Here is a 22,559-nt window from a genome sequence, read left to right on the forward strand (position 1 = left end):
AATACCAATACTTGTTGCAAGAGCAAAGGAAAAAGATACCGCTCGATTTTTATCGGATCTATGCATGTTAACAAAATAAAATCCATGTATTTCTTTGTTATTGTTTCTCTGATATTATAATTTTCACACGTATAATATATAGTTATTCAAAGAGGTCCTTCCAAGTCGTTTTTCTTAAATAATAAATTCATTTAGTGTTTCAAAAGTTATTGTGCTTTTGTGTTATTTTAAATATAATAATCTCCCATATTCCATCATATTATTCCCATTATATTATATTATATAATTCACGATATTTATATATAGTTATATATTTATGTATAGTTTTATACAGTCATATATGTAACTAACCTAACCCAGCCTAATGTAATCTAACCCAACCTATACATTCATAGTTTACGGTACAATTATAAGAATTTTTGAAAAATTATGTAGGATCATTAAGGTGCCCTCATCAGTCAACATTGCGTATACCGGCTAGGTACGGCATTGGCAGCAAGCTGTGACGTCGCTGACGCATGCGCATAAAGCTCTCGCGTGAGAAAATCTCACGACTGCCCAACACTAGCGTGAAGGTGGCTGCGCGTTGTCTTCGGTTATGAAGTGTGCTAACGTGCTAACCAATCGGAGCTAGTTCGTACAGGATGAAGAAATGTTCATTAGGTGTCGAGCGTCAGTCAAGCATGTTCTTCCATTTTTGATTGAACATATACTAGTTTATTTTACTTACTTTTTAATGCTGAAAAGAAAAGGAAATGAACTCGGATTTGTAATACTTTTTACGGGATGTAATAATGCAACTGTAAGGATTCCTATGGAGGTAATATTATAACGTATATTTATAAAAATTATAATTCAAAATCTTACTGTTTTCAGAATTATCCTAATTAATAAAATATGTAAGTATAACAGATATTGTGAGATTGGTGAGCAAGGTATAAAAACTTTTCTAACAAATAAGTTGTTAGTTGTTTAAAATTCCTATCAAAAGTATAAATTCAATTGAATACTGTAAAAGAATTTATGGATATGATACAGAATATGAGGTATTGTATTTTGTAATATAAGTTTAATATCTAGTGATATGTTATTAAATAATAGGTTTTTAGAAGTTTGGATATGATTCTGGGTATTGCATACTTAGGTTAAGATATAAAATTTATTATTTTAAGAAATATGAAACAATAAATTAAAATATGGATATTTTTATGGTATTGCAAGAAATAACATGGATATGATACAATTGATTGCATTCTTAAACTGTAGTTTAATATTTAAAATTTAATTTTTTTAGCAGAGTAGCTTTTTTTAAAAATGAGGATTATGGATATGTATTGCAAAAATATGGATATGATACAAAGTATGTTGCTGATTATGTTTTACATCTTATATTTTTTGTCAAAGTTGGATATGATTCAGAGTATTGAATTTTTCAATTAACGTTTAGAATTCATTATTTAAAAGAAACATAGGTGAATATATGGATATTACTGAGAGTATTGCATTAAATAATATGGATATGATACATTGTATTGCAATTTTGAATATGTATATGGATTATGACAGAGTATTGCAAAAAGAACTATGGATATGATACATTGTATTGCAATTTTGAATATGTATATGGATTATGACAGAGTATTGCAAAAAGAACTATGGATATGATACAAATTGTATTGCACTTCCTATTACAAGTTAGAGACTAAACATATTTTATTACTTAAAATTTCTTTTCATGCCAAAAGGTTGGATATGGTTCAGAGTATTGCATTTTTCAATTATAATTAGGTCAGGTTAATAATTAAAATATTTCTATGAGTATTGCAAAACAATATGGATATAATACTATGTATTGTAGTTTTTATCATATAGAATATGAATGAGTATTGTGAAAAAGATATGGATATGATAAAATGTATTGCTTTTTCTAAAAGTTGGATGTGATTCAGAGTATTGCATTTTAAATTGTAGATATAAGTTATTACAGCTGTGTATTAATGTAAATCAATAAATAACTGAGTTATAATTGAATATTGTTTTCAGGTATATGATAAATGTTTTCTTCAAATAGATAACAGCAGATGTTCTGGATGTATAATTAAGTAAGGTTTGACTTACTTTAACTAAACATTGTACTTACTTTTAAATATGTGTATTATATATTCTGCTTTCTATGTATTTTTGTAAATAAAATTTGTTGTATTATGTGAATTGCGTTTTACTATGTAATGGATTGTATAATAAAAATACTATAAAAATAAAGGAAGTTAGGTCGAAAGTTAGGTTAACTTAGGAAAGGGTATTTCCTAATAAAAGTACAGTTTCAAAAACGTGTAGTTCATCCCGCTCGCCGAAGAGATGGCGCCAATTGTTCCATTTTCATGAAATTTCAATAATAGCACCGCTCGTCGGTAGATAGCGTCGTCAATTCCTTCCGGTTAAAGTGGGTAAAAATACACATTTTAAAAAATATAAGGAAAGAATCTGTACCAGTGGCTGCTATTTTCCGCAGAGAAGACAAATTTGCACTGAATGTACATTCGCTCGTTACATATCGTAACAAAAATCTGTTTTTCCTTGACCTAATCGATATGGAAGAAAACTTCAGGACCACCTTATACTCTTGCATTACAAAAATGCATTAAATGAGTGGTCTATCCTATATCTTGTCTGTGGTTGTATACAAAGAAGATCGATATCAGCATGGCGGTAAAGGAGCGGCTCTGTTCAGTGTGATTGAAAATCAAGATTATTATGGCTCAGATTTTATATTACATAACAGGAAAGTGCATTTCCACCGAAGTGCATTTTTCACGACACTCAGTATCATCTTGAGCTACTGTAAGAGCTTAGCGGAAAAGTCGGTATTAAATTTGTTATAACGAGTGAGAAAACCGAGACAATTTGACATTTGATAATTGGAAATTGAAGTCCCAACCTCGACATACCGAACCGTAAACAGTCACCATGGCAAAGTACGAAGATATTGCGTAACGCTAGCCTTATCTAATTATATCAGCGTAGAAAGCGCATCTTTAATTCAGTGATAATGCTTTGTTTACTATCCCACACTGCACACTATTACTCTATCGTTGTTACATTTGTTTCATTGCTTTCCTTTTCGCCGGCATGTCTCTTTTTAAATCTTTAATTTTTATTAAAGAGAATGGTGATTTTAAGCTGGTGTGAGTTTCATTGTTATTAATGAAATAAATTCACGTATTTTCTGCCTTACAGTCATGATACTTTTATTTTGCTACTTAATATACAAGGTATATCACCAAATTCAACCACCTGGAATACCATTACTATTTTAAATAATAGATAAATATGGTATATCAATAAATTTTGTATAGGTACAGAGCAGACCTAGAGGTTAACTTTTTTTTTTATACAGAACATTTAATTTCTTATGGTGAATTTTGAAAGTAGTCTATCTCAAATATAAATCCTAAAATTTATCATTCTTCTTGTTCATCTTATTTTTTTTACTTTTTACTTTGCATTTAACAATCAATGAACTATTAACATTATAGTATATATTTTTTATATACAATTCTTATAAGTAATTCTATTATTTAAAATAACCATGCTATTCCAGACAAATGAAATTGTTGGAATACCTCTTAGTATCATAATTTTTAAATAACACATGTTTATTGCAGATTTGATTTCTAAGAAATTAATTGTAATATAGTAAATATACTAAGCAATAGCTTATATGTATAATTAACTAATTTATGTTTACGTGTAATTTAATCGACACATTTTATATTTTGAATAGAATAGTATTTATGTAAATAAAAGTACACATTTGATTATTCTATTAATGAGTAAAAGTAATATTAAATTTTAGTTTCAAAATATGTAGTACTTAGTAGTAATCCATGCATGTACATATGTATCTAAATATATTGCAGTACATTTGTTTTATTAGTATTTCATAATGTAAGGTATTTAATTGGTTTCAAAGCCTTTCCGTATATTTAAATAATGTACATAATTTATATAAGTATAAATAAAATACTACTTTCAAAGCTCAATATAAATTTTGTCAGAGTAAAACATTCCTTTTTATATTATTTATAAAACATCCTTTTAACGATAAAAGGAGATATGACTTGTAGGATTATGATACTTATTGACAATTACTGATTAAATCAGTTTTACCAAACTGGAAAAACCTGTTTGTCTCTTTTTAAATATCTATGAATGGTAGTATTACAAGTTCTTGTAATGTATGTATACACAACAGATTCTAATGTAACAACAAAGTGCTTATAAAAGGTGTGTTCTAAACTGTAATCTTATCTCATTTATTTTGTTATCGGTTAATGGTGCAGCTAATCAGTAATTTTTTGCCTACGATTGTTTTCTTCATAGACCTCTTAGTATATCAGAATCATAGCAAGTTATAGACATTAATATTATGTCTGTGATTTTGTAAAAATGAAAATTGGTAAATTTTCACAATTGCATATAGAACATTTTTATCAATTATTTCAGGGTAAGCTATTTCATTTTTTTACAAAATGATGTCTTATTTTATTTTCCATGTTATTTTATATAAATAGATTTTAAATACTAAATAAATATAAATATTGGGTTATTACAATTGTTCTTAATTTTTGTTTGTTTTTAGAGAAATGATGATAGTGTTTGTTTACGACACTGCAAGGTGTTGTAAAGAAGATGATGATCCTGCCGAGGCAGTTATGTATTTCCATCCAGCATGGGTATCTCTTACTCAAAGACTAGCTTTAGCAGGTCAATTGATGGCTGTTAATCAGTTTCTTACCTCTTCTTTTTCTGCTCCAAAATCAATTACATTACAGGGTGGAAAATTTGTGTTAAAAAAATTTGGCCAGTATGTACTTGTAAGTATATTATTATCAGATTCTTAACATTATATAAAGCTATTAATTTTCAACTCATAACTATTCCATTTGGAAATCTTAAAATATACAAAGTAAAAGGTACTGTATAGCATAGATATGATAGTAGTGGTTATCTACCAAAGCTATTACAATTATCAGTGAATAAGTCTCTTAGTGAATGAAGCACAGTATCTTTATTATTGTTTAATGTATCATTTGCTACTATGAAGTAATTCAGCACACATATTTCATTGATTATTACTTTGCAGGCAGTAGGAACTGATAGGAATATTCATGATTGGGTTCTAGAAAGGCGTGCAAATACATTGGAATCATTATTACAATTTTTCCATTGTGATCTCAATAAAATATTAGAATCATTTAATAATGATAGAAATAAATTTACCGAAAAGTTATATCAAATGTTTGAAACATATTTGCCAATTCTTCAATATAGTGCCAATCTTTTTTCTAACATTCCTATTATTAAACTTCCAAAGGTTAATATTTTATTTTTATTTTCCTGATTATACTGCACTTTGTATTATAAATTAATTTAATGTTTTTTTTTGTAGAGTGCTAGTAACATATTTTTAGAAGCAATTCAAGTTTTACAATATTGTCAAGAAACTAATGGTATTATGGGTGGTGCACTCTTCTATAACAATAAGTAAGTTATTTTATAAATTATTCGAAATTTTTCTGTCTGAAAACATTAATGTATTAACATTTTAGGGTAGTTGCTACTCAACTGAGTTCTGATTTGACAAAACAAATTGTTATAACTGATCCATATAGAATAAAGGTATCTTAAATTACTAATGGTATATAATACTTATATAATATGAACAAATTTTTTTATCACTTGTATTTTGTATACAAATTTGCTTCTTAGGCCCCAGCAGAGAGAATATCAACTGAATTTCATTTACCTGTTGGAGTGCAGTTAATGAGGGTGTACATTGAACAAAAACAATTCACGAAACTCTTACAAGAAGCAAATAATGAACGATATTACAGTTCTTATTTGGATTCTGCTGCAAAAAAGACCTTACAAAGAAAGGTAAGCAGATATTAAAAGATAAGTTATGATGTGCATATAATAACAAAACTATTAAATTGTTTAGAATATGTCCAAGAATGCTAAAGAATTACCTTTATCTGGGATGAAACGTGACACTTCTCGTATTTTTACTGTACCTGAAGAAGGAGAATTAGATTCATCACAGTATAATGATAATAGCCATTATGTATCTTCCGTTCCACTTACAACTTACAATTCTCCAGTTAAGCGCAAACAGGAAAGTAAATCAGACCGTCCTAAGTGTGCAAATCCTTTAACTCCAAGTGTTTGTTCTACGCCTTTAAAAGATATTAATAGAGTGTTGCATGGCAATGTCATGTTAATATGTAACACGAACGAGGAAGCAAATGGTGAAACAGAAGAAGAAAAGAAAGAAGTGAGAACAAATGTTGATGACATTCCAGATGTTGTTAAAGAAGCACTTAGATGTAAACGTTTAAATAAATTACGAAACGAAACGCCAAAAGAAAAACTAGTTAAAAGGAAAGAATTCAGTAAAAAAAGTTTAAGCATGCATGATTTAGAATCATCTACAAATTTTTACACTAATCGAATATCAGTTAGAACGTACGGACTAGGTTTACCGCAGACGAAAGCCAGTATGTCTCCTGAATCTTCCCCTCGAAGGAGACCTATGCATAGGAGACAGTTTCATACAATTACTGATCCTTGTTATCCTGTATTTCGATGTGATGGATTGCCAGCATCTCAATCTCTGTACGAGCAATACATATCTTCGCATTATGAAGAACTTAAAGACGATCAAAACTATTTAGTAAATCACAACGACTTTTTAGTAAGTTTAACAAAAAATTGTGATGCGAAGAATATGACTAACAACTGTGATACAATAACTAGTAATAATTCTGAAAAACCGGGTAATTCTCGTGACATAAAATTAGGTGATAAAACAAAACAGGAAACTTATCGTAGATCAATGAGTCTTCCTTTAAAACCACTCAATATTACCGACAACGATGATAGACGAAAATCAACATCAGAATGTGGCAACTCGTATGATTTTCTTCAGAAGAAAAAACTAGATGGTCTACAATTAACACCTCTCATGTCCAAACTTAGTTTACTTGCTGATGAAAGAACCAGTGGTTTTTGTAGTAGAGAAACTACTCCCAGCGAATTTCGTGATTTGTCTGGATTTTCAACGACAACAAATCAATTGATCAAACAAAAATTAGAAGCAGTTAATAAGGAAACTGGTAGTGATGGAGAGGATGAACTAGAAGAAGATTGGGTAACTACATCTAAGAATAAAGTTTGTCTTGAGAAAACGGAATTATTTCTTTGTGGACATCAAAATATGGTATTAGTATTGTTAATGGAAAACGGAACTGCCAATAATCCTGATCTTATACATTTTCTTGTAAGCATATTTTATGTTTCAATACATCAATAATTTATGATAAATAACTTTCTTTAATTCAACAATACATATTACAGTGGCAAACTTGTGTAAGTACATTAGGAAAACTCGAAGCAAGATTGCAGCAATGTCTAGAACCTATGCCGTCAAATGAAAATAAAGAGTTATATAGTATTTTAAGTATTGATCCCCAATGGGATACGATACATCGTTCTGGACTTTGGGGTGTCACTGAATTGGACATTGTTTCTTGTCTTCATGATAGATTCAAGCATGCTAGTAACCTCACGGATATCATTGTCAGGTAATTCTTTAGATGTTAGATGACTCATTTAAAATTAATTTAATTTTGCACATGACAGTTATAATTTGTTTTAGTAGATCTTTTTTGCTTCGTTGAAATAATGCTAATGTTTGAAAATTTTTTAAACTTGAGAAAAAAAGAATGCAATGTAGTTTTAAATACACTTTCTCTTTATTACAAACTTGTTATAATAAATTTTTGACTATTTACTCGTGCACAAAGTTTTAACTTTGACAAATATTGTTTATAATAATGCTTCACAAAGTATGGAAAAAAATACGAGTATATTTTATTAATTAATTAGAACGGAAGATACTGTTGTTTATGGTAACCAGTGTGGAAACATAGAGGTATTTTATCAACAAGCAGTGGCTCCAAATACCTCTGGAGGACTTCCGACTCCTGCAGATTTAATGGGAATTGTATCTCTTAAAGCAAAACGTAGACTAGAAAGAGATCACGGGATTGTATTACTATAAATTACAATTATCTACAAATATCTACATTACAACATCATTCCAGATTAATTTATTTCATTTAATATTGTGTTTATTGTATATTATGGCATGCCAAAGTAATGATACAATATCACATTTTGTACATATTTTTTGCGTATAGTAATAGGTAAATTTTTCGAATTTCTTAATTATTATCACAGGAACATTCTCTTCACCTTGTTACATGATAATACAAGGACATCGAAAAACGAGAATGTATTCCTGCATTTAGTAATTAGCATGTAACAGTAGTTGAATTTTTATTACTATAGTGATAACTTTCTAATAATCGTGCATAGATATCACGTATACATTTGAACGTGTATATAGATAGTATCATATTTATTTAAAATGTCCACATCATGAGTAAGAAACAATGAGTTCAAATTTTCATATCTTTCCAGATATTAAAATGATAAACGTTCTATTAATTTAATTAACTAATCTTACAATTAAAATTTTCTACACGTATTTTTGTAACAAAGAAGATACTATTTGGTATAATAATTTAAGAATTGGCTATAATCGAAACTATTTTATATTAATTACATGTACCAACCATACATAATAAAATTGGTATTAAAGCATTTCTATTTTCTGGGCTATGAAAATGTATTTTAATATAAAATATTACATGTTTCACTAAAGATATTTACTTTATAACGAATCTACATTAATTGTTTAACAATATTGCTATCAGAGAAATTCAAATTTTATCATAATCGTACAAAAATATATTAAATATTGCGAGTTTCAGAATTAAAACAATGGTTCGACGTTAAAAACTTAACTTTCTAAATATAAAAAGTAAAATTGGTAATACAATTATACATTTTTCTTTTAGAATCATTTATTATAAGAACAAATGATTTTTATTATGTATGGTTTCAATGTTATGCGACACTTAACTGCAATAGAATAGCATGATGTGACAATGCTTTGTTTAATTCTAAGCTTTAAATGTCTTAGACAGAAGAAACAAACAAGACCTATAGTATTGTACTACTACGTCCAAATTAAGTGATATTTAGAATTAATTAAATAATTTATTTATGTATTTAAGATTGTGTTATTACGAGTAAAAATTTGTATTATAAATAGGTATAATAATTGTTAAGTATTGTTTAACTTTTTAATAATTCGGTGTTATATAAATGTGAATTTATATTTTATGTATTAAAAAGCATCATTTTTAATATATGATATCATTGAGTATATATGTTAAATTAAAGTAGCATTATTATTAACAAGAAAAGAGTATAACATATGTCAATGTTACAAAAAATATGTCAAAAAGAAATGTTAGAAAAACCACGCATATAAGAAATTTACTACAAAATGAATTACAGGAATTAAAAAATAACTAGCTATTAGAAACTAATAACAGTTTTTCACTAGTTATAATAGGTTTCTATTAAGTATTAAAAAAGATGATTCTTATTTCTTTTCAACATGAATGAGTCAATGAAACTATGAATTCTCTTAGATTTTAATTATAATTTTAATTTGTAAACTGTATAAAAATTTATTTTCAATCTGTAATATAACAATATTATTATTAAGTAAAATGAGTTAACTATAATATTTAATATGTCAAACATCTTTATTCTTTTTTTTTTTCATTATGTACTTAATATTAGTATATTATATTGTTTATAGTAGTATGCTTAAATTCGTATGCATATTTTCTATATTATACTTTCAATCATCTAATCTAGTCATCTAACATGTTATCAAAAACATTATTTCTGTAGTGAAATTAAATTTAGTCTAACCGATTAAAATGTTTTATTCAATTTAAAATAATTTTATCATGGACCATAATTTTCAAGATCTGAAAGTCCTAAACTTCTGGAATTCCAAAGTCTAAAAAATAGTTCAAGTTTTCATTATAATTTTTATATAGAATAATTTGAAAATGCAGATAAAATATTTACATGGTATAAATATTATAAAACAGCATACTATATTTATACGTACTAATACAAAACTATAACATCATTATACTGTTTTTATTTTGAACAAAACATCATGTACAATTTATGGATATTTACCGCAGATCTGGAATCTGGAAGTCATTGTGCCGTTTTTCTTCCTCGACTTCGATGATGACGAAAATAAATCGAGGCGAGCCTCCTAGTTCTGCTAGTTTGTTAATATGCTTATTCCACGCAGAACACACGTTTCATTTCACGCGCTATTTGCATCAAAAACTCGTCTATTAAACAAGAATCACGCGCTGACGCACGACCAATCGCGTTTTATTATTCAAAATGGCAAGCCCCCATTAACGGAAAGTTTTTCAGAAGCAGAACATTCTGAATTTCCATGATTTATATAGAAATCATCATACATATTTAATACTTTGTTCTATTAATTAGTTGTCTCAGTAATAATTGTTTAAACAAATTTCAATTTATTTGTTTTTCTTAAACTAGATAATGAAAGCACCGATACTGAATACTTACAATATTTTCATGATACAATATCAGTCATGTATACTCAAGATGCAAATTTAAAAATTTCACATTCAATGAATACTTCAGTCTTGCAAAAAATCAGAAGAGGTAAACATTCGCTCATAACAAAGTATTATCATGCATTATTTATTGTATCAAGTATACTGTAATAACAATTTTAAGGGATTGCAATATATTTCTTCTTCTCAACTACGTTTGGCTAGAAATATTTTTCATTGCAAATGTATAAAGAAAAAGTTAATAATGTTGTCACCTGTGTATTAATAACAAGTTAAATAAAATATAAAATACTAAATAACAAGTTAAATAAAATATCTGAATATTACATAGAAGAGACCTCAGTGTTTAATATGCACAGAAAAGGTAAACTTTTATTGAACAGCCTACTTTAGCTCAATCAAAGAAATGACCTTAGCACGTGGTAATTTCAGAGGCGAGCCCACATTCGAGAAAACATCAAATGATCATGTCGTAGAGCAACCCTGAAAAACCTGCTAGAAACGATAATATTATTCAGTTGATTTGCGTATCACAATTCTAGAAGAATGTGATACAAAACAAGCCTCCACGATCGACCAATCAACGATCAGGATATCGATAGTTGATTTTGATGCGGTGATATTTAAGCGGGATACTCCTGTGATTATGAACCACTAAAAACAAAACTTTGACTAACTGCACTTGAGGTTCTACGGACATTTAAAATGGTAAGAAAACAACAATCTGTAGTTAAACATAAAATTATATTACTTTATTCCATAAGTAAAATTTATCTCAATTGATTTGTTAAAAAAAAAATTAATTTAAAAATTTTCCATCTTTTTAGACCACATATACGGATAAAGGACCAAAGGTAAGTAGATTGCAATATGATAATAGAATGATAAAACAAATTGAGTGTATAAATGTCTGATTAATGTGATTTTGGATTTTTAGCCTTTGGGTGGAAAGTTTGTATGCTTTGATCATATTAAATTTTGGGTTGGAAATGCAAAACAGGTAATCAAAACTTGTTATAAAATGAAAAAATAATCAGGATTTTACATTTATTCTTCTGACTTCATAGTTTGAATATCAAAAATAAAAATATTCATCATTTTAGGCTGCCAGTTACTATTGTGCTAGGCTGGGTTTTGAACCTCTGGGTTATCGCGGTTTAGAAACTGGCTCAAGACAAGTTGCAGCTCATGTTGTGAAACAAAATCAGGTATACTAAAAGAAAATTTTTATTAATAAAAACATTTTTATAAAATTAATGTTGCAATTTAAACACGTACTGCATAAGATACAATACAGTAAAGGAAAGAGTGATACTTCATTTATTTAAGGATATTTTATTTACAGATTATTTTTGTATTTGAATCAGCCTATGAACCTGATAACAAAGAGATGGCAAATCACCTTTCACGACATGGTGATGGTGTCCGCGATATTGCCCTGAACGTTGAAGATATAGAGATCATTGTGAAAGTATGTAAAGAAATAAACAAATTTATAGTAGATTAAAAATTATAACAATTAATATTTGATAGATCGCGAAAGAGAGAGGTGCAAAAATAGTGAAAGATATATGGGAAGAAAAGGATGAATATGGTACTGTGAAATTTGCTACAATAAAAACTGTAAGTAGACTATATAAAAAGAATATATAAATATAATTGCTTTTAATAAATATTGTGTTTTAATTGACAGTATGGAGATACATATCATACCCTCATAGATAGATCAAAATATAAAGGATTCTTTCTGCCAGGATATAAAAAGCAAGAAAAAGATTCGTTTTTGAAGAGTTTGTATGTAAAATACTTTAAGCAAAGTACAATGTAAGGGGTAAATTAACACAATAATATCATACTTTTATTTTTTAGACCGAAAATTGGATTAAATTTCGTAGATCATATTGTTGGTAATCAACCTGATAAAGAAATGGAACCTGTTGCAAAATGGTATATAATATGATTAAAAATGTGAGAAACTATGAAAAGTACTGTTTGTAAAAAAAATGATGTGATTGTAGGTATGAACGATGTCTGCAGTTTCATCGATTCTGGTCGGTAGATGATACTCAACTGCATACAGAATATTCTGCTTTACGCTCTATTGTAATGACAAATTGGGAAGAAACAGTGAAAATGCCTATTAATGAGCCTGCTCCTGGCAAGAAACGTTCTCAAATACAAGAATACGTAGAATACTATGGAGGAGCAGGAGTACAACACATTGCTCTTAATACAAATGATATAGTTACAGCTGTAAATATCATTCTTAATTTTTATAAATCTTTAAACTGATTTTCGATATTACGAAGTTTCCTTGTGCTTCAGATACAAAATTTACGAGCTAGGGGCGTGGAATTCCTGGATGTACCGGATAGTTACTATGATATGTTAAGAAATCGTTTGAAGAACAGTGGGGTAAAAATTATAGAAGATCTTAATATACTTCAGGTAAGAAAATGAAAACTGAGATACATGTGAAATAACTTTAATAAAAGCTTATAATCACTACTAAACCTTTAAATATTATACTTCCAGAAATTGAAAATTTTAATTGACTATGACGAAAACGGATATCTTTTACAAATATTTACTAAAAACATGCAAGATCGTCCAACTCTTTTCATAGAAGTAATTCAAAGGCACAATCACAATGTAAGTATTATAACTAGTAATATAAAATTAAAATATATCTATTCTTTATTACAATTTAAACCTACTAAGAATTATTTAAAATTAAGATCATTAAAAATATGTTGATTTCTATTTTCGTTATAGGGGTTTGGAGCTGGAAATTTCCAAGCATTATTTGAAGCTATTGAGATGGAACAAGCTAAACGTGGCAATTTATAATGAAGTGTAAATTATAATTAAATAATCGCGTTAAGGCTACATAAAAATATGTATAGTTATTGCATTTACTAATTTTATATAATAAATTGATATTATAATAAGTTTAATATGGAAATACTTTCCATTACTTTCAATTTATATTTAAAATTTTTTTATATTGCTTATCGCAGAATGGAAGCTAATATCACATTATTAAGTTTGGATGTTGTATTTAATGGCCAGTATCTATTTTACAAAAATACATACAGCATAAGGAGAAAATATGTAATACAATTCAAAGCACAATCAATTGATCATTTAAATCAAAGATTATATAACATGTTATGGTGGTGTTATATTATAATCACGTAACCAATAACAGGCATATTCAGAAAATGAGGAAAGCAAGACGATTATTAAACTGTGTTTATTTTGAATGCTCTCCTGTTTTTGTTTTATGGCCAAGATATAAGCAGATATTTTTTTTATATAAAAATTGCAATATCTAGAAAGAATAGAATAATATGTGATTGACAAAGGATATTAAGGAGAAAGTAGCTCACTTATTTCAATCTCTGGGGAGTCCATGGATTAGATCATTGTCTGCTATTAATCATGGTGAACTTGCAGACACTTCCCTTCACGCGCTATCATGAATGCCAAGACGGAAAATATCGTGTTGGCAAAAGAATGAATTCCCCAGTGGCTTCAGCACAAAAATCTGTGAGAAGGCATGTGGTGGATCTTCATCAGCCTGTAACAGATTATATATATTTTACAAATATATATATACAAGTATGTTATGCAAGTAAATATCTTTGGCAGTATTCAATTTGGACACTCTGCATAAAATTAACTTTTCATATGCAGAAGTTAGAACAAATTGGTTATATGCAAAAATATATTGATGCAAAACCAAATTATGGTTACCTATTGTATGTTATACTGGACTGAAATTAATAATTTTATTAAGTCATGCAAAAATGATCCAAATGCTATTTGAGATATACAATGAACAAAAAATATATATGTTATGTATGATAAACTTACCAAGTGATAACACTTAATCTAAAAATATATTTTGTGTTCCAAATTTATATAAAACTGCAATAAACTTGTATGTTATATTGGAGTAAGTTATTTCCAGTATTATGACAAAAAATACATAATAGTACTTCAATGGTTAAAATTATAAAAAAATAAATATATTACAATCATTATTCTATTACACTTTTGTATAAATAAAATAAAATAATTTTTTTTATTCCAGTCAGTTCAGCAATTTAAGATTTTGTTTTGTGTAATTAACAGTTCCCAAAGTTATAAAAATATATAATTAATAATACATAAACCTGTAGTTAAATATAGGGTAATTTCTTAATATTAAAAAGACATTTTGGTGCAACATTTATTACTGACTGGTGCAAGAAGAAAAAAGAAGTTATAGCACATACAAAAAGCAATATTGCTAAAACTACACATTTAAAGTTAATAACAAGCAGCCATACTAGTAAGTAACAAGCATTTTCAGACTAAAAATTAGAATTGAGCTTGCCTGTACCATGGTACGAAGACCAATGGAATATCAATACCTGACGCCTAAACGGTGTCGTGCAGGGCAAGTCTGAAGATGTCATGCTGCACGTAAAAGCTGGTGCCAATTGGCTTCAGGACAAATGTCTGGATGTATGCATGGGGCTGATCCTCATCAGTCTGCCCAATCATCAACAATCACTGACTCAATTTTCTTATTTCATCTTCTTTGCGTAGGTATATAGAGAGATTGTTGCTGGACATTAGTCATAGCTCAATCTCTATCTTCATATGGCAGCACAAAAAATGTAAGGCAGTACAGTACACATTTGTGTAGCATGTCCAGCCAATAAAGTATAATATATGGACAAACATAATGTACATCGATGTAACGAACAATTTAACCAAATACTCAAGCCAAAATTTCTTTTCACTTCAAAAATATATTGCATTATTTAGTCTCAAAAGACAACTGCATCACAAAATCAAATTACTGAACTAATTGGAACAAGAATTTTGAACATATTAAAAGATATATCACCTTCTTGTGTTAAATTCTTATTATGTATATATGCCTTAAGTTTTTATATACTTCTGTATGAATATATTTATTTATTCTATTACTATTATAATATAGAAAAACTATTTCTCTTACCTGCAACCTTCCTAAGACATTAATGAGTACGCCACCATCAAACATTGGTTGTGAATCAATAGCAGTTATTATCCGATTAATTTTTTGAAACGTTAAACTCTGAAAATGAAAAATTATAACTTAATTCATTAAATAAAATTCATTATTCATATATACAAAATGAATATACTTTTCCTATTAAATAACTACATTTCAATATATTTTTGTACTTTCTTAACCTAACCAATATCTTTTAAGAAGGAATGACTGTTGGACTATAAAATTAACTTACTTTTCTTATTTATTGGAAGTACTTACAGTTAATTTTTCCATTATTTTAATAGCACCCTGTATTTGTAAACCTTCAAACGTCATGAATGATGACTCGGTCTGTAAGCACGATAATGAATGCATATGCAAACCACGATTAACACAGCAAATGAACACAATTATGAACAGTAAAAACTTACATTATACATATTTATTAAATTTGGTCTTTGAGTAGGGTCATCAAACAGCGCATAATACTGCTGCACGAAACCCTTCCCAATAACTTCATATTGAGGGTTTAATGCCATTACGCTAACTTATTACGTCCCACTCACTACTCAATATTAACGATAATAGTCTTCCTCTGTGATTTAATGGTTCGACACTTTTATCTTTAGGAAAGGTCTTATAAGAAGAATAAAATAATGCCTCTTAACATCCCTCGTGTGAGATACAAGCGAGCAGGAAGCTACTTATGCCGACCAATTCGATGTATCGAGAAAATCGTTTGGCATTATTCTCGAACTCTCGAAAAGTTTTGATGTTTGACAAAGACTGTGCTCACTTTCGTGCAAATAATTTACTGCTTGTTCGCGAATTTCATAATTGAGAATATATAAAATTATTTCGTCATTATTTTATTAAATTGTATAACACATTTTTTAAGAAAGAAAAGGATATTTTTTACCTTTTAACGACAGATGAGAAAAATTTAAATTGCAATTCTTCGATAAAAAACAATTTTACCCAACTTCATTTGAATGGTAACCTATCATTGGTTTGTTGATATTGCCGGATGTTTAGTGGTGCGACATCTGCATTTTGTATTTTACACTTGTTTAAAAGTTAGGTTAACTTCCTTTTTTCCGGTGCGAAAAACCGTGAGGTGTGTGTGGTGCCTGTCACTGTAGAAAGTAATCGAAAAACATCGGAAAATCGAAAAATAATCTCATTTTACATAGAGTATTGTTTTAAACCGTATTTATTCTAATAATTTTTATGTATTAAACATTCTTGCTTTCTATAACTTTTAAAATAGGCTTTTCAATATTTTAATAAATGCTTTGTTTATTTGTATTAAATCAATTTTGAAATTAAACATATGATTTGAATTCAATGTATTTCAATTAATGTTACTTTTGTACAATTTTCATTTTTAATTTAAAAAATAATTGTGGTATGATAGAGGTTATGTGATGCTCTTGGATGCAATGTTTACAACTGCCAATTAATGCATTACCTACATTGTTATAAAACAAAGAAATATAATACATAACTTGAAGTAGATTATTGATTGGAACTAGTTTTAACAAATAACACATCTTTAGTTCTTTATATTAATACAATATTTTGTCATTTTTGTGTATGCAGCACACATCTTCAAGATGGTGAAGATTATGAAACAGGGAAAAGTCGTATTGGTCCTTAGTGGCCGATACGCAGGGAGAAAAGCTGTCGTTGTACGAAATTTTGATGATGGTACTACAGAAAAACAATATGGACATGCCATGGTTGCAGGCATTGACCGATACCCACGTAAAGTACATAAAAGAATGGGTAAAGCAAAAATCCATAAACGTTCCAAGATCAAGCCATTTGTAAAAGTAAGTCAATCTTTTAAATTATTTAAAAAAATATTGAAGCAAATAACATGTGAAACAAATATTAAACATTTCAGTTTCTATATTTATTGTACTTAAACTTTTATTGTTAAACTCTTAAATAAAATGTTAATTGAATATATTTCAGGTATTGAACTACAATCATTTAATGCCAACAAGGTATAGCGTAGACTTGCATTGGGATAAAGTAGCTCCTAAAGATCTTAAGGATCCAATGAAACGCAAGAAAGTTCGATTTCAGACAAGAGTCAAATTTGAGGAAAAGTATGTACATCTTTGTGAGTTCTTTAAAAATTATTTAATAAATGATAAAATAAAATAAATACTTATTTACAGGTACAAATCTGGTAAAAACAAATGGTTCTTCCAAAAACTACGGTTCTAATTACAGTTAAATAAAAATAAAATATACAAGTATTTTAAGTGTTACATTTCTTACTCATTTTCCTGCATTTAGATAAAAGCACAACTATTTTTTCACATTAATGTTTAAAAAGCATTTGGTTTATTTGCACTGTTTAGAAGATAAGGATAATTCATCTTGGCCACTTAAAAAATTATATTTAACAATCAAAAGAACTTGAAATTATGATTTTTTTCAAAATGCAATACATGATGAGGTATATTAGTGTCAGTAAATTAACGATATATTTAAAAAATATTAGTTAATTGTGTGTAATTTAACATATAATAAATATATACTTTTAGAGTCGAAGTACCATAATCTGCAATGCATCTTCACTTGTTTTATCGACTATCACTTGCTAAGTTTCTTAATACGTTCATCTAAAGATTCTATGTTAGTTCTTATAATTTCTAAATTTGATGCAAAACTTTCTTGTACTCCTTTCAAAAGAGATTTATTACTTTCCAAATCAGTCGTAATTTGAGATTGCAATTCTTCTAAACGCGTTAAAGACTTACTAAAGGTAGCAGCTGAAAATTACATTGAAAAGGTGATTACACATTACAGCATTAAAAAGAAATTTCGTACCATATTCAAATACGCACCCTGTTGATGAATAGTATTCAAAGCCAACATTCGATTTACAGTTTGCGGTAAAACATGTGACATAGTTTCTGTTTGTTTCATTATATCATACATTTCTGAGATCTGAAAACGATTTCAAATAAATATTAATTCGCTAAGAAGCAAGTTGAACTGATATAACGAAAAAAGTAATTTACCTTTTGCTCTTGTTCTGAATCTAAGGACAATGCAACCTTTTTTTGTTGAATGTTATCCATTTTATGAATTACAGTAGCTAATCTGCTTTCAATGATGTCTAGTTGATACATGTCTAATAATGCAGCTTTTGCTCCAAGTTCTTGTACAGCTTCCATAATTCCTTGACATTTGAGATTCTATAAAAAAAATGTATTAGTTACTTTGTATTAATCTAGTAATAGAATGAATAATTATATTATACCCGTGAAAATTTGTCCAGTTTATCAGTAGCTGTTCCAATAACACTTTCTAAATTACAAAGTCTTTGTTCAAGCAATGCAATTCTAGCTGCTTCTTGCATTCTTGCTTTTTCTGGAAGATACATCATCTGATATTTAAGTATCCCATTTTCAGCTGCCTTATCAGTCTTCATGCTCTGTTCTTTTGAATCAGATTGAGAAGCAGGAATATTAGTTTGCTTGAATGCTTCTATTTGTGATATTAACTGCCTGGAAATTAATCATTTAAGGCAAGAAATTTATCAATATTTTATCATGAAAATTATATATGAAAGTTTACTTAAGTCTTGTGCCTTGAGGATCTGACAGCGTTGCAATAAGATCAGCACCAAGACATTCTTCTAATTTTAAGGAATCTAACTGTTTTTCTAGATGCTGTACTTGAGATATTATATCAATTACAGATGTATTATCTGCATTCTCATTTTCCTGTTTTATGGTAGAAATAACATCGAATGTATTATGATATTTCAAATACAAATATGAAAGAGGAAAATAAAATATATCAATGAATACCTTTAAATCATTAACTTCCTCATATAATTCTTTAATTTCACATTGCAAACGTTGATATTTTTGAATGGGTGTTTCCTTCTCTCCTTCCCCAGGGAGTTCCCAATCTCTAATTCTAAAATTTCAAATGTAACTTAATATATTAAAATTATATTTTATATTTATATATTAAAAAAGAGGTTTACTTATATCCTGTCCTTGGTTTAGATGATATACGGTCAGAAAAATCAATTGCCTCTCCATCAACTTGTTTACCTTTAAATTTATTAAATGCTTCTGTTGCACTAATATGTAACTTTGCTATAGAATCAACTTCATCCTGAAAAATAAAAATATTAATGTTATTGAAGTATTACTTCTACATGAAATAAATTACAAGTAATCTATGAATATTTTACCTCTGGATAAAGTTGAAACTGCTCAGATTCTGGTAAATCAGTTGTTTCATATACGTCAACTTGATCATATGCCTATTTATACAAACAAGCAACATAAATGGCAAGGCAAATGGATAAGTGCATATACATTATATGGGACATATAATTCAACAAAAAAAGTATATCTAACTAAATAAAAGAAACGTTAAATATAGATTTTTGCCCGAAATGTACGACAATCAAATTATATTGACAGAAGTTTGACATGACATTTCTGTGTGTAAAATATGAAGTACTTACAATTCCAGGTAAATCGGCATATTTGGGATCGGCCATTTTCTGTATCGAATTAAAACGTATTATTAATATTTAAATTACTTTACACAGTACAAGCGATATTTATGTTCCAACAACGAATGATAATAGAAAGTTTTGTAGAGGTATCAAAATTTTTACTCAATGTAACAGATTGTCATTGAATGTTCAATTCAACGTCCTCCATTTCATTTGCACAACTTCCATGACATCTTTCTGTAATCTTCTGTACTATATAAAAATGCGGTAATTTTGAGCAATAAAAGTTAAATGTAAACAAAATAATTTTGGTATTATAAAACTTTATATTTCTGATAACTCCATTCTATTTCTTATAAAATTTAAAAAGGAACAATATGTTATAAAAGAACTCAGAAGCAACTAGTATTAGTTATTAAATAATATTGTTACATATTTTTTGTATTTTTTATGGTTTATATAGTTCATTATTAGTTAGTTCAATATTTATTAAAAAAATGGTACATAAAAAGACGAGTTCAACAAGTTTTTATAATAATTTAATTAAAATGTAAATGTCTCTTATTAATTATCAATGAATGAAATTACGAATAAATGAAAATATATGATAAAGGTAGTTACAAATGTTACAATTCTTCATGCATAATGGAGGCTGATGATCTTTCCGTAGGAAAGCCCCAGAAAAATGTAGGATATCCTTTAATCTCTCTTTCTCTTGCTACGAACGCTGAGAAAGAAGAAATACAATTTCCTATAAAATAATTTGCTCTTCCAAGAATAGCTAAGTCTAAATGAGGAGATGCAGGCTGATCTTGTTTGAACACCGGTACCTATATAAAATGTAGGGACGTTTTATTGAACATACTTTTACATAAACTATTGTACATACTACACAACATGTTATTTAAATTTCTTACTTCCATACGTGCCAATGCTTTAGTAAGTTCCTCAATCATGTAATTATTATCAGATGCTACAAATACTGATTTAATGTCATTGCCATTACGTATAACACGTTTTAAATGACGTACTATCAAATCAAATGTTGGCAAGCACATAGCAGAAGTTGCTTTTCCGCGTTCATTTCGATAACCGAGACATTGAGGAGCAGCGAAAAGGTTTGGTGTACTTGATATAAATTCACAAGCACGAACCTGTTGAAAATAAAATATACATATTGTCTCTGTAGTACTTTCTCTTATCCAAAATATGTGAATAATGTAATAATAAATACCCAATCAATTCCATTACGTAAATGAATTCCTACAAATGCTCCTCTAGGTAATTTTTCTTTTACAAATGCTTTTGCTTTATTAAGCATATCTGTATTCCATTCAAGACATTTGTGTAACTTTTTGTTTTCTAACTGAACAGGAAAGCTAGCAGGTGCACCTGTAAAAGCCAATACTGGCCAGTTTATAGCAGGGTATTGTCTTCCCCATTGTAATGCCATGTCTGTATGATAAACATCATAATGCAGAGGACCATAAAATTCTGATTTTACAAAATCTATGTTATATGTGTCCCAAAATGGACCAAATGGGTTTCCTTCTTTAGCATTGCATGAATCCCCTTTTCCACGTGCAGAGTAACAAAAAGCTAAAAGTAACAAAGTGTTAAAAAAAAACATTTACTTTTTTTATTTCAAATTTAGAACTTACATACTCTTTCCTTTGGTTGCCATATCCTTGGTGCAATATCCTTCATGAAATCTTCCATAACTATTGCCTTATGACAACTTTGTACTCGAGAAACATTAAAATATGTATCAAAAGGAACTTGTATCTGAAAAATACATTAAGAATTCAATTTAAAAATATTTGTATTTCATAAGATATTAAAGGTCATTAATTACTAACAGATCTTGTCTCTCCAGTTCTATATTCAACCCATGGTGGTAGAACTAATGTTCTATTTAAGGCTTTTGCAAATCCTAAAGCACCTAAAAAATGATCTGCTTGATTTCCAAATCTTCCTAGAAATTATAATTAAATAAACAATTTAAATTAATCAATTCAAAGAATACCTATAAGTATTACTGTAATATTATATTTAAATCTTACCCATACAGGGACAATAAACAATGTAGCCATTTGTATCAATATCAAAATTTTCACAATATGTGCTATGCAATGTCATTGATAAAATAAAGAAAGTAATAATAAACATTATGATTCGGTTTTTGTATCTAACGTGATGTATTGTAAATGACTTATATATATATATCAGGTTAGGAATACGACACACAGTTCAATCTAAATTCCAAAATTTAAAATCTAAACTATTCTAGTGCAACTTTTATACATTTCCTCGATTACTATGGATACGTGCATTGATAAATGAAAACATAGAGATGCTATCAAAAAAAGAACCGACGTAAAATAGGGACATTCTTCTC

The 22,559-nt window shown here is 28.3% G+C and overlaps 6 protein-coding genes across 13 annotated transcripts; 3 read left to right on the forward strand and 3 right to left on the reverse strand.

The window, feature by feature from the left end:
* The first annotated feature begins 2,376 nt into the window (after positions 1-2,376).
* On the forward strand, positions 2,377-10,702 carry HPS4 (Hermansky-Pudlak syndrome 4 protein). 5 transcript variants are annotated; one of them, XM_076530983.1, is made up of 10 exons: positions 2,392-2,975; positions 4,484-4,507; positions 4,643-4,877; positions 5,147-5,377; positions 5,453-5,547; positions 5,613-5,682; positions 5,773-5,940; positions 6,005-7,342; positions 7,420-7,646; positions 7,951-10,291. In XM_076530983.1, exons 1-10 carry the CDS (start codon positions 2,968-2,970, stop codon positions 8,123-8,125), a joined length of 2,571 nt encoding a protein of 856 aa, XP_076387098.1. In that variant the 5' UTR covers positions 2,392-2,967; the 3' UTR covers positions 8,126-10,291. The 5 variants fall into 5 exon arrangements, with proteins under 5 accessions (XP_076387099.1, XP_076387097.1, XP_076387098.1 ...); XM_012286771.2 differs by lacking the exon at positions 2,392-2,975 and adding an exon at positions 4,112-4,287 and having other exon boundaries at positions 4,384-4,507; XM_076530984.1 differs by lacking the exons at positions 4,484-4,507; positions 7,951-10,291 and adding an exon at positions 10,582-10,702 and having other exon boundaries at positions 2,377-3,185.
* Positions 7,420-16,700, reverse strand: Ntf-2 (nuclear transport factor-2). Of its 4 annotated transcripts, none has more exons than XR_001096169.2 (6): positions 16,089-16,458; positions 15,937-16,008; positions 15,640-15,738; positions 14,015-14,205; positions 10,198-11,835; positions 7,420-9,679 (listed from the first exon to the last, which is right to left on the reverse strand). XR_001096169.2 is itself a non-coding variant. In XM_076530985.1 (6 exons), exons 2-5 carry the CDS (start codon positions 16,194-16,196, stop codon positions 15,051-15,053), a joined length of 393 nt encoding a protein of 130 aa, XP_076387100.1. In that variant the 5' UTR covers positions 16,197-16,471; positions 16,577-16,700; the 3' UTR covers positions 13,864-14,205; positions 15,007-15,050. The 4 variants fall into 4 exon arrangements, 3 of the variants coding, with proteins under 3 accessions (XP_076387100.1, XP_003704011.1, XP_003704010.1); XM_076530985.1 differs by lacking the exons at positions 7,420-9,679; positions 10,198-11,835 and adding exons at positions 15,007-15,164; positions 16,577-16,700 and having other exon boundaries at positions 13,864-14,205; positions 16,089-16,471; XM_003703963.3 differs by lacking the exons at positions 7,420-9,679; positions 10,198-11,835 and adding exons at positions 15,044-15,164; positions 16,577-16,699 and having other exon boundaries at positions 13,864-14,205; positions 16,089-16,471.
* Positions 11,272-13,579, forward strand: Hpd (4-hydroxyphenylpyruvate dioxygenase). The gene is made up of 12 exons (XM_012286764.2): positions 11,272-11,330; positions 11,450-11,476; positions 11,560-11,622; positions 11,726-11,830; positions 11,968-12,093; positions 12,156-12,245; positions 12,316-12,416; positions 12,492-12,569; positions 12,641-12,875; positions 12,948-13,070; positions 13,158-13,274; positions 13,398-13,579. Exons 1-12 carry the CDS (start codon positions 11,328-11,330, stop codon positions 13,470-13,472), a joined length of 1,143 nt encoding a protein of 380 aa, XP_012142154.1. The 5' UTR covers positions 11,272-11,327; the 3' UTR covers positions 13,473-13,579.
* Positions 16,701-17,259: 559 nt separating the features above from the next.
* On the reverse strand, positions 17,260-20,391 carry DCTN2-p50 (dynactin subunit 2). The gene is made up of 9 exons (XM_003703967.3): positions 20,168-20,391; positions 19,889-19,960; positions 19,676-19,809; positions 19,494-19,605; positions 19,258-19,406; positions 18,941-19,187; positions 18,699-18,875; positions 18,522-18,624; positions 17,260-18,446 (listed from the first exon to the last, which is right to left on the reverse strand). The coding sequence occupies exons 1-9, from the start codon at positions 20,201-20,203 to the stop codon at positions 18,268-18,270; spliced, it is 1,209 nt and encodes a 402-aa protein (XP_003704015.1). The 5' UTR covers positions 20,204-20,391; the 3' UTR covers positions 17,260-18,267.
* On the forward strand, positions 17,274-17,927 carry RpL27 (ribosomal protein L27). Its single transcript, XM_012286773.2, has 3 exons — positions 17,274-17,492; positions 17,638-17,774; positions 17,847-17,927. The coding sequence occupies exons 1-3, from the start codon at positions 17,274-17,276 to the stop codon at positions 17,893-17,895; spliced, it is 405 nt and encodes a 134-aa protein (XP_012142163.1). The 3' UTR covers positions 17,896-17,927.
* A 237-nt stretch (positions 20,392-20,628) lies between the features above and the next one.
* O-fut1 (O-fucosyltransferase 1) lies at positions 20,629-22,525 on the reverse strand. The gene is made up of 6 exons (XM_003703968.3): positions 22,225-22,525; positions 22,021-22,136; positions 21,823-21,946; positions 21,396-21,760; positions 21,079-21,315; positions 20,629-20,991 (listed from the first exon to the last, which is right to left on the reverse strand). Exons 1-6 carry the CDS (start codon positions 22,328-22,330, stop codon positions 20,788-20,790), a joined length of 1,152 nt encoding a protein of 383 aa, XP_003704016.1. The 5' UTR covers positions 22,331-22,525; the 3' UTR covers positions 20,629-20,787.
* Between the last annotated feature and the right edge of the window lie 34 nt (positions 22,526-22,559).

This window comes from Megachile rotundata, chromosome 4 (assembly GCF_050947335.1).
Source record: "Megachile rotundata isolate GNS110a chromosome 4, iyMegRotu1, whole genome shotgun sequence".
Lineage (NCBI taxonomy): Eukaryota > Metazoa > Arthropoda > Insecta > Hymenoptera > Megachilidae > Megachile > Megachile rotundata.